Raw genomic sequence first — 18718 nt, 5'->3', positions numbered from 1 at the left:
GTTATATTTGTAGTCTCTACAACATGATTAAAATGTCATCTAAGGAATTCTGTCATGAAGTTATACCACAGGAAAAATATATATGAAATTTATAAAATATTGTTATGTTCTCTTTTAAAAACTAATTCTGTCAGGTGATTTTTAGAAACATTTAGAGCCAAAATTTAATTAAATATTTAAAAAAATAGTTAAGAGAAGGTGCTATGATAGAGTTTGTAAGAAACTTAAATTTTGTCTTTTCCTCAGGAATAATATTTTTTTAAACATTATTTATTTATTCACGACAGACACACAGAGAGAGGCAGAGACACAGGCAGAGGGAGAAGCAGGCTCCATGTAGGGAGTCCGACATGGGACTCGATCCCAGGATCACACCTGGGCTGAAGGCGGCACTAAACTGCTGTGCCACAGGGGCTGCCCAGGGATAATCTTTTGAGAAAAAAAATTTTCCTTATACTTGGGCACATATGATAATGTCCTAAAATTTTAAGTGCCACAAAAGAAATAAGACATGGAGAGGGCCAGGTAGGTGTAAGGACTGTTATTTCAGCTATGGAGGTCAAAGAAGACCTGTTAAAGAGATAGCATTTGGGTTGAATGTAAAAAAGAGATAGCCATGCAAAAATCCAGAGCAAAAGGTGCCTCAAGCAGGAAAAATAGCACCCATAAAACCTCTGAAATGGACTGAGCTTGGAAGTTGGAGGAACCAAAGAGAAAACCTTTGTGCTTAGAGTGAATAAGGCAGGGGAATGTTTGGAAGATGTGGTCAGAGGTATTGGATTCAGGTCATATGGTAGGCCAGGCTATAGAGTTTAGATTTTATTCTAATTACAGGGGAAGTTTTGAACCAATAGAGTGGTATTTTCAGGTGTGTGTGTCTGTGTGTGTTTTGTCTGTGTGTATATTTAAAATTTACTTGACATGTGAAGAAGGAAATCAATGGGGAAAAGAAGAATAATAGTTACAAGACTGAAATCAGAAGGCTCAGACAGGAGGCTAACTGGAATGATCTAGCTGGTTTAGGAATGTAGCTGTAGAGAAGTAAAGAAATGATCATAGTTGAGATTCATTTGGGAGATGGGGCTGACCAAAATTTCTAGTGGATTGGGTGTAGAGTATGGGCAGAGAAGAACCAAGGATAACATTCAGACTTGGCCCTGAGCATGTCAGTGAATAGTGGTACCAGATACTAAGATGGGGAAATTTAGGGAGGATCAGGTATGTGACACATTATTTTTGAGATGCTTATAGATATCCAAGAGATGCTGAGTAGACAGTTAGACATATGATCGTAGAGTTCAGGAAAGATATATATGGGAGTATCTGGCATATAGATGTTTATGGGACTGCCTGAGATCATCCACTTAGAGTTCAGTGAGAGAAAGACTGAGGCAATCAGAGAGAAAAGAGGAGTAAAAGAGGTTGGTGGCCAGGTTGGTGGCCTGGAAGCCATGTGGAAACAGAGTGAGCAGCTGTGGAATGCCACTGACAAATGGAGTAAAATGCATCGGACAACTGGCATTGTATTTGGCAAAGGATGATGACTTTGACAGAGAAGTTTTGGTGGATTGCTGAGAAGGAAGACCTGATCACAGTAGGTTGATTAGGAAAATGGAACACAAAGTGGGGAGAGTGAGTAGTGCCAACTTTTTCAAGGAATAATACTCTGAAAGAAGCAGGTAGATGGCAGTATATCTAAGACTGGGGACATGGGTGATCCAGTGAATGATTTGTTTTTAGATTTCTAATATTAAGGTACATATGTATGCAGGCAGGAAATATACGATAGTTTATAATTTCATGATTTCTATTATTTCTTTATTTTATTTTAGTTTTTATTTGAGAGAGAGAGAGAGAGAGCACAAGCTGAGGGGAAGAGGCAGAGGGAGAGGGAGAAACAGACTCCCCACTGAGGAGGGAGCTTGATATAGGGCTCAATCCCAGGACGCTGGGATCATGACCTGAGCCAAAGGCAGCCACTTAACTAACTGAGCCACCCAGGCACCCCTAATTACATGATTTCTGTTTGATGTTTTTGTTTTGTTTTCTTTTTGATCATGAGAACTCAACTAATTTCACCTATTATTTCTAGACTTTAGTGTTTGTGCTTTAAAGTAACTAAAATTTATAATATGTCACATAAAGTAAAAGCTTTATAAATTTTGACTCAAGACAAAAACTATGTCTAAATTTTCGAAGATATAGTATGTTAATAATAATATGCCACTTTAGTTCTTGATAAATAAAATTTAAATCAGCCAGCATTTCAGTGTAATGATTATTTCTACATATGTTAAGTCCTGCTATTTAAAATCTTGAAAAAAACAGGGCAGCCCTGGTGGCGCAGCGGTTTAGCGCCACCTGCAGCCCAGGGCATGATCCTGGAGACCCTGGATTGAGTCCCACAGTCAGGCTCTCTGCATGGTGCCTGCTTCTCCCTCTGCCTGTGTCTCTGCATCTCTATGAATAAATAAATAAAATCTTAAAAATAAAATAAATAGAATCTTGAAAAAACAGAGATGCACAGAAAAGAGAAATGCATCATCTATTTTCTATCATTTTGGCATTTTGTTTCTATTTTATATATATTTGTAAATATACTTTTATTTGTTAATTTTAACAAATCAGGAACTAAAAGTATAAATGGTGTTTAATAAACTTTTAAAACTAAAAATCTTAAACATTTTCGGTATTCTTCTCCAATATGATTTTTAAAGGTTGCATAGATTTCCCTTATAGGGATAAACCATTATTTATTTAATCTTTTATTGTAAGAGGTTTACATTGTTTCTACAAATAATGTAAAGGTTATGTGTGTTTAAAACTATATACACACACGTACAACCTATAAACAAATGAATATTCATATATGAACACATGCATATACACATGAACTCAAATCATTTACCAAGTTAAACACATTGTTAGGCTAAGAAACTCTATCCACATTTCTGGTGACAAGCCAGGGCCTGCAAATGCTATGTTTATTGCATGTAAAATATGCATACTGTGGATTTTTTGAGTAGATGTGTCTAGATTATATTTCAAAGTTAATAGACTTGCTGAATTTTGCATGCATATTTGCATGCATTTTTGCATGCAAACTAAGTATGCATTTTCCAAGTACTGTCCTGCAAAATGCTGTTCTTTCTTGTCACCCACTAAATCAGTGTGTGAGTATGGTGGGGGAATTCTGGAAGTTTGGGGAATGCTAGGTTAAATAAGGTTAGCAGACATTTTTTACAGCAGGAATTTATGCTTATCAAAACAACCTCATTACTGATTTATACTTATTACCACTTGAGAGAGGAAATGGGTATACATGGGTTGCTATGGAAAGGTACAAGGAAACCTAATATTTTGCTTGTATAATTAGCCTTTGAATAAGGTCACCTTTTAAGTAGTTGAAAGAATGGGAAATGCTAAAAATTCATTTTGACTATATTTTATGATTATCATGAAAATTGCTTGACTTAAAAATGTTCTTTTTTTCCTTAAGTGAAGCCTGATCCACCATTAGGTTTGCATATGGAGATCACAGATACGGGCAATTTAAAGATTTCTTGGTCCAGCCCAACATTAGTACCATTTCAACTTCAATATCAAGTGAGATATTCAGAGAATTCTTCAACAAATGTGAGAAAAGTAAGTATATTTTAGAAAATAAAATGAAAAGTTGAGAAGCAAGTAAAGATGAGATGCTTTCTAAGTCTCATAGAAAATGCCCTTTGCAGGGTACCTGGGTGGCTCAGTGGTTGAGCATCTACCTTCAGCTCAGGTCGTGATCCTGGGGTTGTGCAGGCTCTGCATGTAGCCTGCTTCTCCCTCTGCGTATGTCTCTGCCTCCCTCTGTATGTCTCTTATGAATAAATAAATAAAATCTTAAAAAAAAAGAAAAAAGAAAATGCCCGTTGCATGCCAAATATACATGGTCCTTCTAGAGCAGAATCAACTGTAATTTAATATTATATCATTGGCTTTCATTTAAGATCAGCATAGGAAATGAACACCTGAACAGCATGTCTGCATCTTTGGTAAAATCCTTTTAGAAAAATTGTTTGATGTTGCACAATCTCTCTTACCTATGGATGCGTGTTATATGTTGAGGACTGTGACAAATTCTTCCCAGAATTTATTGCCAGAGAAGGTTCCTCTTCCAAAAAGAAGTTTACGTAGATTAGTATCTTTCTTTGTCTCTCCCTCTCCCTCTAGTTCCCTCTTCCTTACACACACAGCTAAATAACTACAGAAGTCCAGTTATAGAAACTTTAGTTAATAGTTATTTTTTTCACTTACAGAGCTCTGGTTTTTTATTTTACAATTCAAACTTAAAAAAAAAAAGATTTATTTGAGAGAGAGAGCAAATGGGTGGGGGGAGGGGAAGGGGAAGAAAGAAAATCCAAGCAGACTCCCCACTGAGTGTGGAGTTGTCCTATGACGCAGGGCTGGATGTCACGACCTTGAGATCATGACCTGAGCTGAAATCACGAGTCAGACACTTAACCAACTGAGCCACCCAGGTGTCCCTCAAACTTTTTTTTTTTATTGTTCAGTGTATTTATATACAGGCAGTGCTTTCATTTGTAATGAAAAGTGTGTGAAATTATTTTCTCATTCTTTCAGTATTTATTGAGTACCCACTAAGTGCTTGGAATTGTTCTATTTGCACCAGGATATACTGGATGGTAGAGCTAACTGGACAAAGGAGTTTGAGGGTACTGGTGCTATAGGTTTTAATATTAAGTGGAGATGAGGAAGACCTCATTGAGAAGGTGACATTTGAGTGAGGACTTGAAGGAGGTTGGTGATGTAGATATCTGGGGGAATTAGTTTCCAAATAGAGACAACAGCAAGTCAGAGACCCTTAAGCTGGATGAGAAGGGAGAGGCCGGGAGAGTGAGTGAGGGCAAGAGTAGCAGTGGATGAGTCAAAAAGGAATAGGAGAGGAAAAGGAGAAGGTCATGGACTATAGCATTTGTTATATAATTTGGAAGTAAACACCTGTCTTTTAAGCTCTGGGCCTATTTTTTTTTAAGATTTTATTTTCATAGAGAGCAGAAAAGGAATCCTTAGTGTCATGTAGGGAAAAAAAAAAAAAAAAACAGAGGACAAGGCTGGAAAACAGAATTTATTTGCTAAGCAATTCTTAGTAGTGGTTGTTTTATGCAGAATTAGGTCTCTTAAATATTTTCCCTCTAGTTTTCAATCTGTATTTTGATTTATTATAGCTTATCTTTGGGTTCAGATTCTTAAAATTATTCATGCCCTCCTCTGTGACAGTTTCCTCTAGGAATGTTTATAATTCTCAGTCCATTCCTGCTCATCATTTTCTACCACATGTGTAATATAGATGTTAGCCGTGGCTTAAAACTCCCCATTGACTTTAGCCATACCTGTCAAATTTTGCAAGGTCAATATTCATTATCATTCAGTTAAAAATATCTGCTGATTGTCATTATGATTTTCTTCTTGCACTCATGGGCTACTTAAAATTTTATTGACAAAGGTGCAAACATTTTTTTTTTAAGATTTTATTTTTTTATTCATGAAACAGAGAGAGAGACAGTAGAGACATAGGCAGAGGAAGAAGCAGGCTCCCTGTGGGGAGCCTGATGCAGGGACTCAATCCCAGGACCCTGGGATCATGACCTGAGACGAAGGCAGACGCTCAACCACTAAGCCCCCCAGGTGTCCCAACATTTGTTATTGGTTACTGATTTTGGTTAAATCCCACTGTGGCCAGCTAACTATTCTAAAGCCTTTAATTCTTTGAAATTTCTTAGGACTGCTTGTTCTCCATTTTGATAAAGGTTCTGTGTCAACTTGATGCTCTGATGTTTTCATTTTTCATGTTTAACAGGCTAATGAAATTGTCTCAGCTACATCTCTGCTAATAGACAGTGTGCTTCCTGGGTCTTCATACGAAGTTCAAGTGAGAGGCAAGAAACTGGATGGCCCAGGAATCTGGGGTGACTGGAGCACCCCTCTTATCTTTATCACACAAGGTAGGTTTTGTAAGAGTAGCTCCTATTTTTTTTTTTATTTATTTATTTATGATAGGCACACAGTGAGAGAGACAGGCAGAGACACAGGCAGAGGAAGAAGCAGGCTCCGTGCACCAGGAGCCTGACGTGGGATTCGATCCTGGGTCTCCAGGATCACGCCCTGGGCCAAAGGCAGGCGCTAAACCGCTGCGCCACCCAGGGATCCCAAGAGTAGCTCCTATTGAGAGGAGAATATGCTTCCTGATTTCCTTTGGCCTATTATAAGCATCTTAAATTTTGTGGCAGTAAACCAAAAGGAGGGACACAATATTAATATTTTATTTAAATGTTGGCAGGTTAATTTGTGAATGAAAAACTTGTATAAGAGTTCCCATGTTTGTGTATCTTGCTGAATTACTCTTACCTATTCAAAATATAGGGTTAATAGAAAGGTTCCAAATTTACAAATTCAGAACATTACTGGTCTCAATATTTCCTTTATTTACATTTAAAATCAGATCTATTTATTTGACATAAATTTCAAATATTCAAATTTCATTTAATTATTACATTTATGTAATATAAGTAATAACATAATGAAATAATTCTTTTCACTACAGATGCTTGCTTTTGAGACTTTTCACTTACAATTTTCATATTTTTCAAGTTGTCTTTAACATCAGAGAAACTGTGGTTTATTCAATACTTTCTCATGAAGTTGAGGTGGTGTTTTACAAAGAGGCCCAGCCGCCTAAGAATAGTCCAGCCCTGTCATATGCTAACTTGTTACCCTAGGAGGACACTTCATGGTCCTTTGCCTACTTGTCTGATCTGTCAAAAGAGCAAAATTATTCCTACTGAAATTCATGCAGGTTGATTATGGGTATGTAGAGACAGCAAGTACCCTGTAAATCACTAAGCAGATAGTCAACATATTTAATGAAATAAATTTGTTTATTGTTTACTTACTATTTAAAAAGTACTGATCAGGGCTGCCTGGGTGGCTCAGTCAGTTAAGCATCTGCCTTGAGTTCAGGTCATGATCCCAGGATTTTGGGATCGAGACCCACATCTGGCTTCTTGGTCAGTGGGGAGCCTGCTTCTATCTCTCCCTTTGCCATTCCTCTCAGTTGTGCTCTCTACCTCTATCTCTCTGTCAAATGAATATATAAAATCTTTAAAAAAATTGATTAGTCAAAGAATCAGTAGCATTAGTGGTTTAAGAGCACTGACTTGGAGTCTGACAAAATATTATAGAACTTCAGGCCCCACCACTTATTTGAAAAGTTTCTTAACCTTTCTATGCCTTGCCTCAATTTTCCCAATTGCAAAATAGGAACATTCTTATAGGGATAGAATGAATCCTTGTACCAACTGTGCTCACTGCAGTGCCTAATCCTTCGTAATCACTCAATAAATAGTATCTGCAATCATAGTTTATAAATCCATAATCTCAATACTCAAAATCTCAGTATCTAATGAAGGTGAGAGGTTGACATGATACATAACTAATTGTATGAGCAAGCTTGTCAGAAGAGTTAACAAAGTACTAGGCAATAAGAAGGATTGGTTCTCACCAGGGAAGTCAAGAACCTTGTGTCAATGGATTTAGAAGACATGGATTTCTCATCACGATTCCTCAGATAATTATTGAACATCACAATGTGTGTGCTGACACCTCAGCTTCTGGAATTTTTCTAAGGAAGGTCACCTTTTCTACCTTCAGTGATTTATTGTTGATTAATTGGTCTTAATGAGCAGCTGTGAATTATGTAAAGAGGAATGAATTACAACATCAAATTTTAAAGAATGCCCAATGGAGGCTTTTTATAGTGGGATGGGGTAAAGTGGATGGCAGAGGAGGGAAGTAACCCTGACTCCCACTCTGAGTGGCCTGTGGCTTTCTGCCTTTACGTACCATCTGGTGAAATATTTCTCTTTCACAGGAAGATGGCTTTCTTCTTTATTTTACTTCTCTTTTTTTTTTTTAATTTTACTTCTTAATTAGATTAGAAAACCTACCCTGACTAAAGAAGAGGGAAATTCTAAAAGAATCTAATAATGTAATACGTGGGTACTGAATCACAGGTAAAAGGTATAACTAGATTCATACTTCCCTACTGAATAATAATACTAATAATAACAATAAAGATAGTTATGGGGTGCTTCCTGTGCTTCAAGCACTGCTCTAAGTACTTTACGTATATTAACATTTTATCCTCTCTATCCCCTGTGAGATAGGTACTAATATTTCCTTTTTATAAACAAAGAAATCAAGATTTAGAGAGGTTAAATAAATTGTAAAAGTCTAGAGCTGGCAGTCTCATTCCAGCGTTCATGTTTGTACGCACTAATACAGTGATGAGGTACACGATGTATATGTAGGCGCATTTTCTGGTGTCACTAAAAATTGATCCTGGGAACTAATAAGCAGTAAGCTTAATTACATAGAGCATTTCAGTGGAACACCTCATTTCCTTCATGATTCCTGATAAATGAGGTTTCAGTGTTGCTTGGGTTTTTCAGGTCTTAGGTTTGCTGAGTTGCCTTTAGAGCAGTTCCGATACTTCCAGCACTCACTGCACTGGAGGCTTGTTCTTGGATGGTGTGCACCAGTGAAGTATCTTTCTCCAAACTTGGGAGCTTCCTATTCTTTTGGACTTCTTTTTGGATCCTTCTCTCTTAAATCTAGGTATTTAATATTGTTGGATTATCCTCTGTTATCAACGGATGGGTCCTACAATGGCCTCCACCTAACAGAAACAGTCTAAGGTTGAGGCACTAACTTATTTAGAATGAATTAGCATACCTACTTTATTCATTTCCGAACATTTGGATGTTACTGATTTTTTTATTTTTTGCTTTTTGTTTTGAATAGAGGTTGTCTGATGTATCGCTGCCAGAGCAAACAGATGCTAATTATCAGTACCTTTATAGCTACTACTTTTTATTCATTGATTTATCAAAGCTTTCTCTACCAAGTGCACAATTAATGAAGCATTGACAGTTTTTAATCAAGGCAATCCTATGGATTTTTTGAAAATGAATTGGCTAGATTCTTTGTTTAGCTGTTGGGAGATCTTGGACTCTGAAGAAAATCCAGGACCTTACCGGAACTTAAGAAGTCCAAGAATATTGTACTTTAGTTATGCTGCATGCTGAAAATAAGTTTAGAAGTGCTGACTTCTTGTAATACGTTTCTTAATTGTATTCTTGTGCTGCCAAAGGAGAGGAGAAACAATTTCAACATTTCGTTCTAGACATTGCTGGTAATGCATTAGGGAAAATATTTTCCCCTTGAAGAAAAATAGGAAAACTGCTTTGAAAATTTAAAAATCTATTTTCTGGCACTATAATAAACACATTTTAAAGATTTTATTTATTTATTCATGAGAGACACACAAAGAGAGGCACAGACACAGGCAGAGGGAGAAGCAGGCTCCCTACGGGGAGCCTGATTCAGGACTCCATCCCAGGACCCAAGGATCATGCAGATGCTCAGCCACTGAGCTACCCAAGCGTCCCAATAAACACATTTTAAAATAACTTTAAAATGTTTTGACACATGATTTATGTTCATGTAAGTAACTCACTAATATCAATAGAATTTCTTTTAATGAAATTCTTAGTGTAGATTCTGCAAAAGTATTTCTTAGTCATGAGAAGAAAATTCTTATTTTATAAATGAAATATTGTATAGTATCTCACATGAGAATAAAATATACATTTATACTATTTTGAAAATCAAATATTTAACATTTACTTCCTACCAATTCCTATATATTCAATGTAGATTTTACAAAATCAAGTTTTTAATAACTTGTTTTTCTTCTTTTTAAGCTAATATTTTAGTATTTAATCATGCCAAATACTATGACTTTAACTGTATTTCTCAATTAAGCCTTACTTAGGCATTCAATTTTGAAGTGAAATGCCTTTTTTAGTATCTTTAAAAGATTCAGCTTAACTTTTGAAATCTTATTTATACTCTTAAAAAAAATAAATTAGGGATGGTTGAATGGCTCAGTCAGTTGAGCGTCTGCCTTCAGCTCAGGTCATGATCGCTGAGTCCTGGGATCAAGCCCCGTGTTAGACTCCCTGCTTGGCAAGGAGCCTGCTCCTCCCTTTCCCTCTGCTACCACCCCCTGACCCCCGACTCATGTACCTGCTCTCTCTCTCTCTCTCTCTCTGAGATAAACTCTTTAAAAAATAAAAAAAATAGATAAAAATTACTCTTAGACTTTTGAAGCAGTTCAGTAGTGAGATGTGTAGCATATTGAAGGTAGGTTAATGATCTTTCAGATCTGTGCTAGGTATGTGTGTAGTAAGCATTGTCCCAGTGAAGCCTGAGTGCCACCCTAGGCTAGGATTAAAAATCTAATGGACTGGCTTCTGCCAGTGACTTCATGCTACTAAAATTTTTCCTGTTTATGCTTGACTATAGACATTCAAAGTACAAATGTTTTGTATAGGTTGTAAATATAAAGACTGTTATTATAAAAAAACTTAAATAATAAGAACCAATGAAATTTTTTGTTTTTGTTTTGGGGGCAATCCAGACGATATAAATGAAAACAGATACTCATATTCTTTCATCAGAAAATGGCCTACCTTAAATTTTACAACTGAAATATACTGTTTTTATAATGCATTGTAGCAGAAATAATTTCTTCTGTGTAAACAATCATTACCTTCTATTCTGTTTCTAAACTAAAACTATAGGCAAGCTATGTTTCCAACAATAGGGGGCTGGAAAAAGTAGTATGGAATAGTATAGAGGCCTTAAAAATAATATTTTAGAAAAATATTGGTTCTCTTTGTCCTTAACCACAGCATATTGGTGTTAACTAACTTAAGATATTACAGATCAGTATTTACAGTGTTTCCTGTTTTGGTGCTTTGGTACAGCATTGATTTTACATATCCCTAACTGGTTTTCTTATTTAAGGCTATTTCTCTACTCTACCTGTTTATTTGAAATTTTCATATATCCAAATGAAACAATATCAACCACCATTTATTCTTCAGGTTTTTGCCTTATAGTGATTTGATTCAAGAACTTGCCCTAAATTTCACTGATTCTTAATGCAGATGATGGAAAACGTGTCATAGTGGAATTAAATTATATTTATTTGAATGAATTTTCTGCCTATCAATTAGCAAGTGACAGTTATGCATTAAAAGATATTTTATAATAAGTCTGTATGTTTAGAAAATACTGAAGATATTTTTGATGTTCAAGTCCTTTGGGAATAGGAGTGCCTGCAATTCCATAACCAGGCAATTACAGTTACACAGTCTCTTGGTACACTCATTTTATTTTTGGCAGTGTGATCTTGAATGCATTATGAATCTTTTCACATAGCGTAAATTCCTAATGGGATGATGGGATGTTTTTGGTCTTCCTCTGATATTTTCCCTTTCTTCTCATACTGCAGATGTCATATACTTTCCACCTAAAATTCTGACAAGTGTCGGGTCTAATGTTTCTTTTCACTGCATTTATAAAAGTGAAAACAAGATTGTTTCCTCAAAAAAGATTGTTTGGTGGCTGAATTTAGCTGAGAAAATTCCTCAAAGCCAGTATAACATGGTGGGTGACCGTGTTAGCAAAGTTACTTTTCCAAATCTGAATGCTACCAAGCCTCGAGGGAAGTTCACCTATGATGCAGTGTACTGCTGCAAGGAGCAGGAATGCCACCATCGCTATGCTGAATTATACGTGATTGGTAAGAATACTGAACTTCTCTTCATTTTCTTCCACAAGCAAATTGTTATGATAGGCCCTATGTTAGAGTCCCATTGATAATGTAAGGAAATGTGATTTTCATTAAAAATTGTTTGATGTTTTTGCTTTGTATTAATATTTTAATGTGTTTTAAATAGATGTCAATATCAATATATCATGTGAAACTGATGGGTACTTAACTAAAATGACTTGCAGATGGTCAACCAATGCAATCCAATCACTCGAGGGAAGTACTTTGCAGTTGAGGTATCATAGGTATGTATTGTTTTTGCTGTTTTCTTTTTCTGTGGCTATGGTGAGATAAGACTTTCTGTAGAAATATCATCATAACAGTCCTCTAGTAGATGTTCTTCCTGAAAGAGAAAGATGGAATCTACTTGATTGGAAAACATTTGAGGGATTAAATAAATTGGTGGCTTTTGAAAAAATCCACATTGAGGTAAAAAGTGTAGTTTTTTACCTCAAATTATTTTTTTCTGATAATTGATTAATGTCCCATAATTGCATTTTAACTACAGAATGAAATCCAGGAAAAACTGGCTTCTGTACATTTTAATTTGACTTAGAGAGTTGACCAGAGGAGAATAGCAATGATTGTAGAAGTCCAATGTCATTTGCTAAAGATTAATATTTTGGAAAAAAGCCAGAGGTAGTAGTGCAAAGATTGTGAGAGATAATATCAATACTTTTAGAAGTAAAAAAAGATTAAGAAAGAAACATTAAGGAGTAAAGTGTTATAATAAAAAGTAATTTGTGCTTGTTTATTTTTACCCTTCTCTGTTTTGAAAAGAATTCAAGGCATCATCTTCCTATAGTATCATCTGAAATAATAGCACTCTTGATTAGGAGACAGTAGATACATTTTTATTTTTATAATCTCTCATAGTGGTTTTCAATTATGTGTACTGTTCTCAAACACCCTGTCTTAAATTGTGTTTGTATTGGGGGTCTTCCAGTTTGTATCACTTGTCCTCATTTATTTTTAAAATCTAAGTTTTCTACTTGAAAAACAAATCCCCTTCCTCAAATACTGCAGTCTGAATTCTATTCCTAAAGTGACCAGTCTTTTCTTATGTAGCATTAGAAAAACTGGGGCCATTTCTACATTTCTTACATGGGAGTAATAGCTAACTTCATCCTACCTGATATGAGTATTTTAAAATCAATAGAATATTTATGGGATGCCATTTTACTTTTATAATCTGTCTTTACTTTCTTTCCATGACATTTTTCACATTAAAAAAGGTGTTTGTGGATGACCATCACATAAGCTCTGTGCATCATTTATCTTGCTAACATTTACAGAAGAACTACAGAGGCCCCTGCATGTAACTCGGGCGGGTGTTTTAACCTCTTTAAGCTTAGATTTCCTTGTCTGTAACCTGGAGAGAATAATAGAACTTACAGGATTTCTGCAAGAATTAATGATATATTTCATTTAATTATAATTGATAGAATTTCTACAGGTAAATTTTCAATAAATGGCTGTTGCTGTCATGATGACAAAGACACTAACCTTTGCGTTCCAAGTGGAGTATTAACTGTGCTTCGGTACATGGTCACGATTCTTCTTACCCTCAGAGGACTCTTCGAGCCTTATTCTCTTCTCTTCCCCCCACCCCCCAGCACTCATTCATGCACACACCCCAATGATTGTAATTTTGAGGAGATGAGCAGGGAAAATGTCACAAAAAATGGAAAACGAGAAACAGAAGAATATACATTTTTCATTTTCTTGTAACCTCCTTACAGCATTTATGGAAACAGTAACTGCAATTTTAACCATTTAAATGCCATATTCAGAGCAAATAGTGGCAGCAGGGCTACTTCAAAGAAAAAGAGAAATGCTTTGTATGTTCTGGGGTGGAGTGTGGATCAGGACAGTTATAAAAATTACTTTCTTAATTTTCTTCTCTGAGAAAATGTGTTATATATCTAACCATATGATTCAGATATGAATCAAGAATTGGTATTATTTTCATCATATTGCTTTGAACTAGAAAATATTAGGACATTATCAATTAATCTATATTTTACTATCAATTATGTCTTCAATTTGTGGTGGAATTTAATTCCTATTTAAAGAGTAAGGGATTTATCTTTTTTCCCAACAAAGGGGACACCAATTGGTAATGTTCCCAGTAATACTTGTGATCTATACATTTAAAATGGCATCACTTATGCATAATGTTAGCTTAACTTTCAAAGTGTTGTAGGATCTACCTCTAATTGGATCCTTATCTCCTTGTTAGAGCAATGCCATTTATTTTATTTGCATTTCCACTTAGTACAATAAAATATTTAAAGGTTTATTGTCTATTTTTAGGGACAGATATAAAATTGTGATATAGCTGGGAATCCAAAAATGCCTTTCCAATAAGAACATTTATTTTAGATGGAACAGACACTATGGTATTCTCAAATATCTTACTGCTTTCATCAATGTTGTATATTAACTGACTGTTCTCATATCTTTTAAGGAGCAGCCTTTACTGTTCTGATGTTCCATCTATTCATCCCATATCTGAACCCAAAGATTGCCATTTGCGGAGGGATGGTTTTTATGAATGCATATTTCAGCCAATCTTTCTATTATCCGGCTATACAATGTGGATTAAAATCAATCACTCTTTGGGTTCACTTGACTCTTCACCAACGTGTGTGGTTCCTGATTCCGTGGGTATGTCAAACTGTGTTGTGTGTCTTCATTTTTACTAGCAGATTTGGATTCAAGTTAACTCATGGAAACTGTTGTGTTTTACCATTTTTTGATTACACAATATTTAAACATTTTTTTCATGTTTACAGTGGAATTGAGAAGACAAGCAATCTTACAAAGTTATGTCATTTTTATTTTATTTTAAGTTACATATAGCACAATATTATTGCCATAGGAATATTTTCAGCATATAATCTGGTGAGTTATATTGATCATTAGGAATAAAATTTAGCAGTAATATTATTCTAAGTAATGCAGTGCTTTGTTTTTCTCTTAATATACTTGTGAAAACATTTGGTGTTTTCAATTTAAAAATTTAATTTGGGTATTGTGATGGATTTTGTAATCTGAGTAGTAAACCCAAGGGTTTAATTTGTGAGGTTATGTAGGATGCAGAAGGATTCAAAATAACTAAAGTCTGAAGAAGAGAAAATAGATCAAGGATGATGATATCCATCATGATACTTTACTCTTTTAAAAAGATATGTTAATTTCAAAGTTAAGAGCTCTTGAAGTAAATAATATATTCTTCCAATATTGCTGAGAAATCTTTGAGAAATGACCCATTTATGATTATACAACAGAGGTAAAAGAATATCTTTTGGTGCTATATACTGTTTTGTTGAGAAATTAAGCCAGAAATCAATATTTGATTCATTATATTTTCAAATAGTTAGTATACATCTGAATTAAAACTTATATTTTGTTAAATATAGCCTAAAATCATAATTGTTACGGTTTTAAAAATCACTATAGAGTCCCAATTAATTGATTTTCCACATCGCTCCCCCCCCCCCCCATGCTATTTAGTTTGATTACATTTAAAGTGATTTTAGTGTAAGCAATACTTCTCTGGAACTGAACATCTTGGGACAGCAGAAAACCCTTCTACTACTCTCTACTCCACAAATATGCACAGATGTAATCTCACATGTAAGATGTGACAAATGCAACATGGATTCAGTTCTATCTGCTATCCAAACCTTCAATGTTATTCTTTTCAGTACTACAATAAGGAGTTCGATTCTATTAACTACTTAGTACTAGAAAACAATGTGGAGATTCAAATGCCAGCTCAATCTGTTACTACTTTGTGAACAGGGGCTAGACATGTATGTAAGTGCTCTGTGACTATTTTATCACCCATAAAACGTGAAAAGCTCCTCCTACCTTCCCAGTGTGTGTGTTGTGGGGATCATGCAAACTCTTGTACTTTAAGCATCCTTTCCATAAACTAGATATTCATGGATTATATCCATATGACATCTGTATGATTCAGTTGAGTACAATCTTAGTGTCTCTCAAACATACATAGTTTTTCTGAGGAGAAATTATCTTTCCAGGAGACAAAATGCGTGTCATCTTACTGTTGGTGAAGAATGTCTTCTTCATATGTGAAGAATTGAATAAGTATGAGAACTCTTATAGTAATGAGAAAGTTTAGGGGTTTTGGTTATCAACAGTCTAAGGTATTATTGATGAAGTCCAGAGCTTCAGAGTTCACACTAGTGTACTCTGGGACTTTGGGACATTTAGTTCCCAAATACGTTGAGTTTGCTTATTTTTTTTTTTTTGAGTTTGCTTATTGTCTTTTACTTTTTAATTTTTTTTGAAAGCTCTTGCCCTTCTGATCATCTTTGCCTCTATCTCTGTCCTTCAAAAGCCTCTTTTCCTTAGATGATAGAGAACCAGGGCTTTACTCTATAAGACTATCTCGACCATGGCCTAGAAATACTTAATAATAGAACTGTTTGAAATTCGCACATGTGGAAATGAATGCAATGTGTGTTATATTTTTCCTTTTATTAAAGCTCTATGTAGAACAGAGTATGCTATCGATACTTAGATGTTCAGTATGGAATCTTTTGCATGCAGAACTAATGGCTCAGTTTCTGTTACTTGCAGAGTGACATGGTCAATGTATTGATTTTTTTTATCAATCTATTTGCAAAATAGAGATAATCCTTTTTTATGTGTCACATAAAATTATAGGAGATCAAGTGAGATAATGAATGAGAAAGCTTTGAGAAAGAGATATTGCTTTACAAATACTGAGTATAAGGGTACCTGAGTGGCTCAGTTGGTTAAGCATCTGCCTTCAGCTCAGGTTGTGATCCCAGGGTCCTGCTTCTCCCTCTCTCTCTACCTGCCACTCCCCCTGCTTGTGTGCACACACTCTCTTTGTCAAATAAATAAAATAAAATCTTTTAAAAAGTAAGTAAGTAAATAAATAAATGTTGAGTATCAAAGTTCTAACATCATAGTGACATTTTAAAGATATTGTCACTGTTTAAATTTCTGTTACATTATACTATTTTTAAAATTTCTAGTGAAACCGCTGCCTCCATCCAGTGTGAAAGCAGAAATTACTGTAAAAATTGGATTATTGAAAATATCTTGGGAAAAGCCAGTCTTTCCAGAGAATAATCTTAAGTTCCAGATTCGCTACGGCTTAAATGGAAAAGAAGTACAGTGGAAGGTACCTTTTACCTAGAAATGTCTTCAGCTTGCCTCACTAAATGTTATTTCTTACAACTATTTTAATAACTGTATTGCATAAGATTTATTTTATTGACATAAAAGTACATCTTCCTGTATTCTGTAACCATTTTTGTTAAATAGATTGCTTTAGGGTCTAACTCTTCTAAGGAATGACATTTCCTGCAATCCATCATTTCCCAAAGTGAGTGTGATCCCATAAAGTATTCCTTGACAAAAGATTGCATGGCTGAATCAACTTAGGAAACCCGGCATCCCTAAGTGTTCCTAGTACAGAATCACATTATGTTACATATTAAAGGTTCAGAGAGGTCCTGCATTAAAGAAGCATTTGTGAATTTATTTGTGACTTTTGTTTCATCCTGTGTTTCACAATTTCATTTTACTAAGGAACCCTTTTTCCTTTAACATCTAATAATATTCTTTAGTACATGCATGTTCAATGAGATACTTTTTTGGAAGAAGCTGCTTTAATCAAACAACCCAAATCACGTCTATAGTGGTAAGCGTGCTATGATGACTGGCCACATCAGTTTTTAGATGGCAGTCTGTGAAGATCCAGAAATATCAGGAATCCTAACTATGTCATTAGGTAATAAAGATTTTAGCTGAAAGGAATGTGACAGCTTACCAGCTTATTGAGGAGACTAAATATCAGAGATACCACTATGTAACCACTAGGTTAAAATTACTGTGAGTTTTTGTGGCTAGAGGATTAGTGGACAGAGATTAGTAGCAGAGTTAAGAGTGACTGGAGAGTGAGGCTGCCTGTAGGCCAGTCCAGATCTTGTCCTGAAAAGGAAACAAGATGACTAAGACAATCCTTAACTTGAAGAAACTCATAATCCAAGCCTACTACAAATATCTCTCAAGCCAGAAAACACAAAATCAGTTCTTTCTGAGTTTTGGCATAGTATTAAGGTTGTACGTAGAATGCAGTTCAGGACCTGTTAGCTACGTAGGTGATAGTAATGATTAGTCTAATGTTTGGCCTTACTTTACAGATGTATGAGGTGTATGATGCAAAATCGAAATCTGCCAGTGTCCCGGTGCCAGAGCTGTGTGCAGTCTATGCTGTTCAGGTGCGCTGTAAGAGGCTGGATGGGCTGGGATATTGGAGTAATTGGAGTAGTCCAGCCTACACAGTCATCATGGATATAAAAGGTCTGTAGAGATTCTGTAAATGTGTCTTAAAAATGCACAAGGGTGGGATCCCTGGGTGGCGCAGCGGTTTGGCGCCTGCCTTTGGCCCAGGGCGCGATCCTGGAGACCCGGGATCGAATCCCACGTCGGGCTCCCTGCATAGAGCCTGCTTCTCCCTCTGCCTATGTCTCTGCCCCTCTCTCTGTGACTATCATAAATAAATAAAAATTAAAAAAAAATGCACAAGGGTGTGTTTCAAATATGACTAAAAAAGGTTCCTTCCGAAAACATGTATACAACCTAGGCTGCTTGTTGTTTTGCAGTTCCTACCAGAGGACCTGAATTTTGGAGAATGATTGATGAAGATACCTCCCGAAAAGAGAGAAATGTTACTTTACTTTGGAAGGTATTCCTACTTTTTATATTATTCTTAAATTTAATTTTTATAAAAAAAAATTTAATTTTTATACTCATAAAAGATTTACTTTGTTGTTCGGAATCCTGTCATTTTTAGGCTCTGCAGCCCCACATTTTGTTTTCGTTGTGAGATATGATTGCAGAGAGCTATGAGGAGAGGGCCCAGGCACAGAGGGAGGGAACTTCATTCTGTTCTCAGCTGAACAT

General features: G+C 35.5%; 1 protein-coding gene across 1 annotated transcript in view; it reads left to right on the top strand.

Moving 5' to 3' along the window:
- LEPR (leptin receptor) overlaps positions 1–18718 on the top strand; it is a 64926-nt gene that overhangs the window by 24665 nt on the left and 21543 nt on the right. Inside the window, 8 exon segments of the mRNA NM_001024634.1 lie at positions 3500–3645; positions 5861–6005; positions 11423–11713; positions 11871–11988; positions 14214–14413; positions 16783–16931; positions 17956–18115; positions 18418–18500. Of these exon segments, the coding sequence (NP_001019805.1) occupies positions 3500–3645; positions 5861–6005; positions 11423–11713; positions 11871–11988; positions 14214–14413; positions 16783–16931; positions 17956–18115; positions 18418–18500 (1292 nt within the window).

The sequence above is a fragment of the Canis lupus genome, chromosome 5 (assembly GCF_011100685.1).
Source record: "Canis lupus familiaris isolate Mischka breed German Shepherd chromosome 5, alternate assembly UU_Cfam_GSD_1.0, whole genome shotgun sequence".
In the NCBI taxonomy this organism is placed as follows: domain Eukaryota; kingdom Metazoa; phylum Chordata; class Mammalia; order Carnivora; family Canidae; genus Canis; species Canis lupus.
The sequence above is the reverse complement of the archived record's forward strand: the minus strand, read 5'-3'. Positions and strand labels throughout refer to the sequence as shown.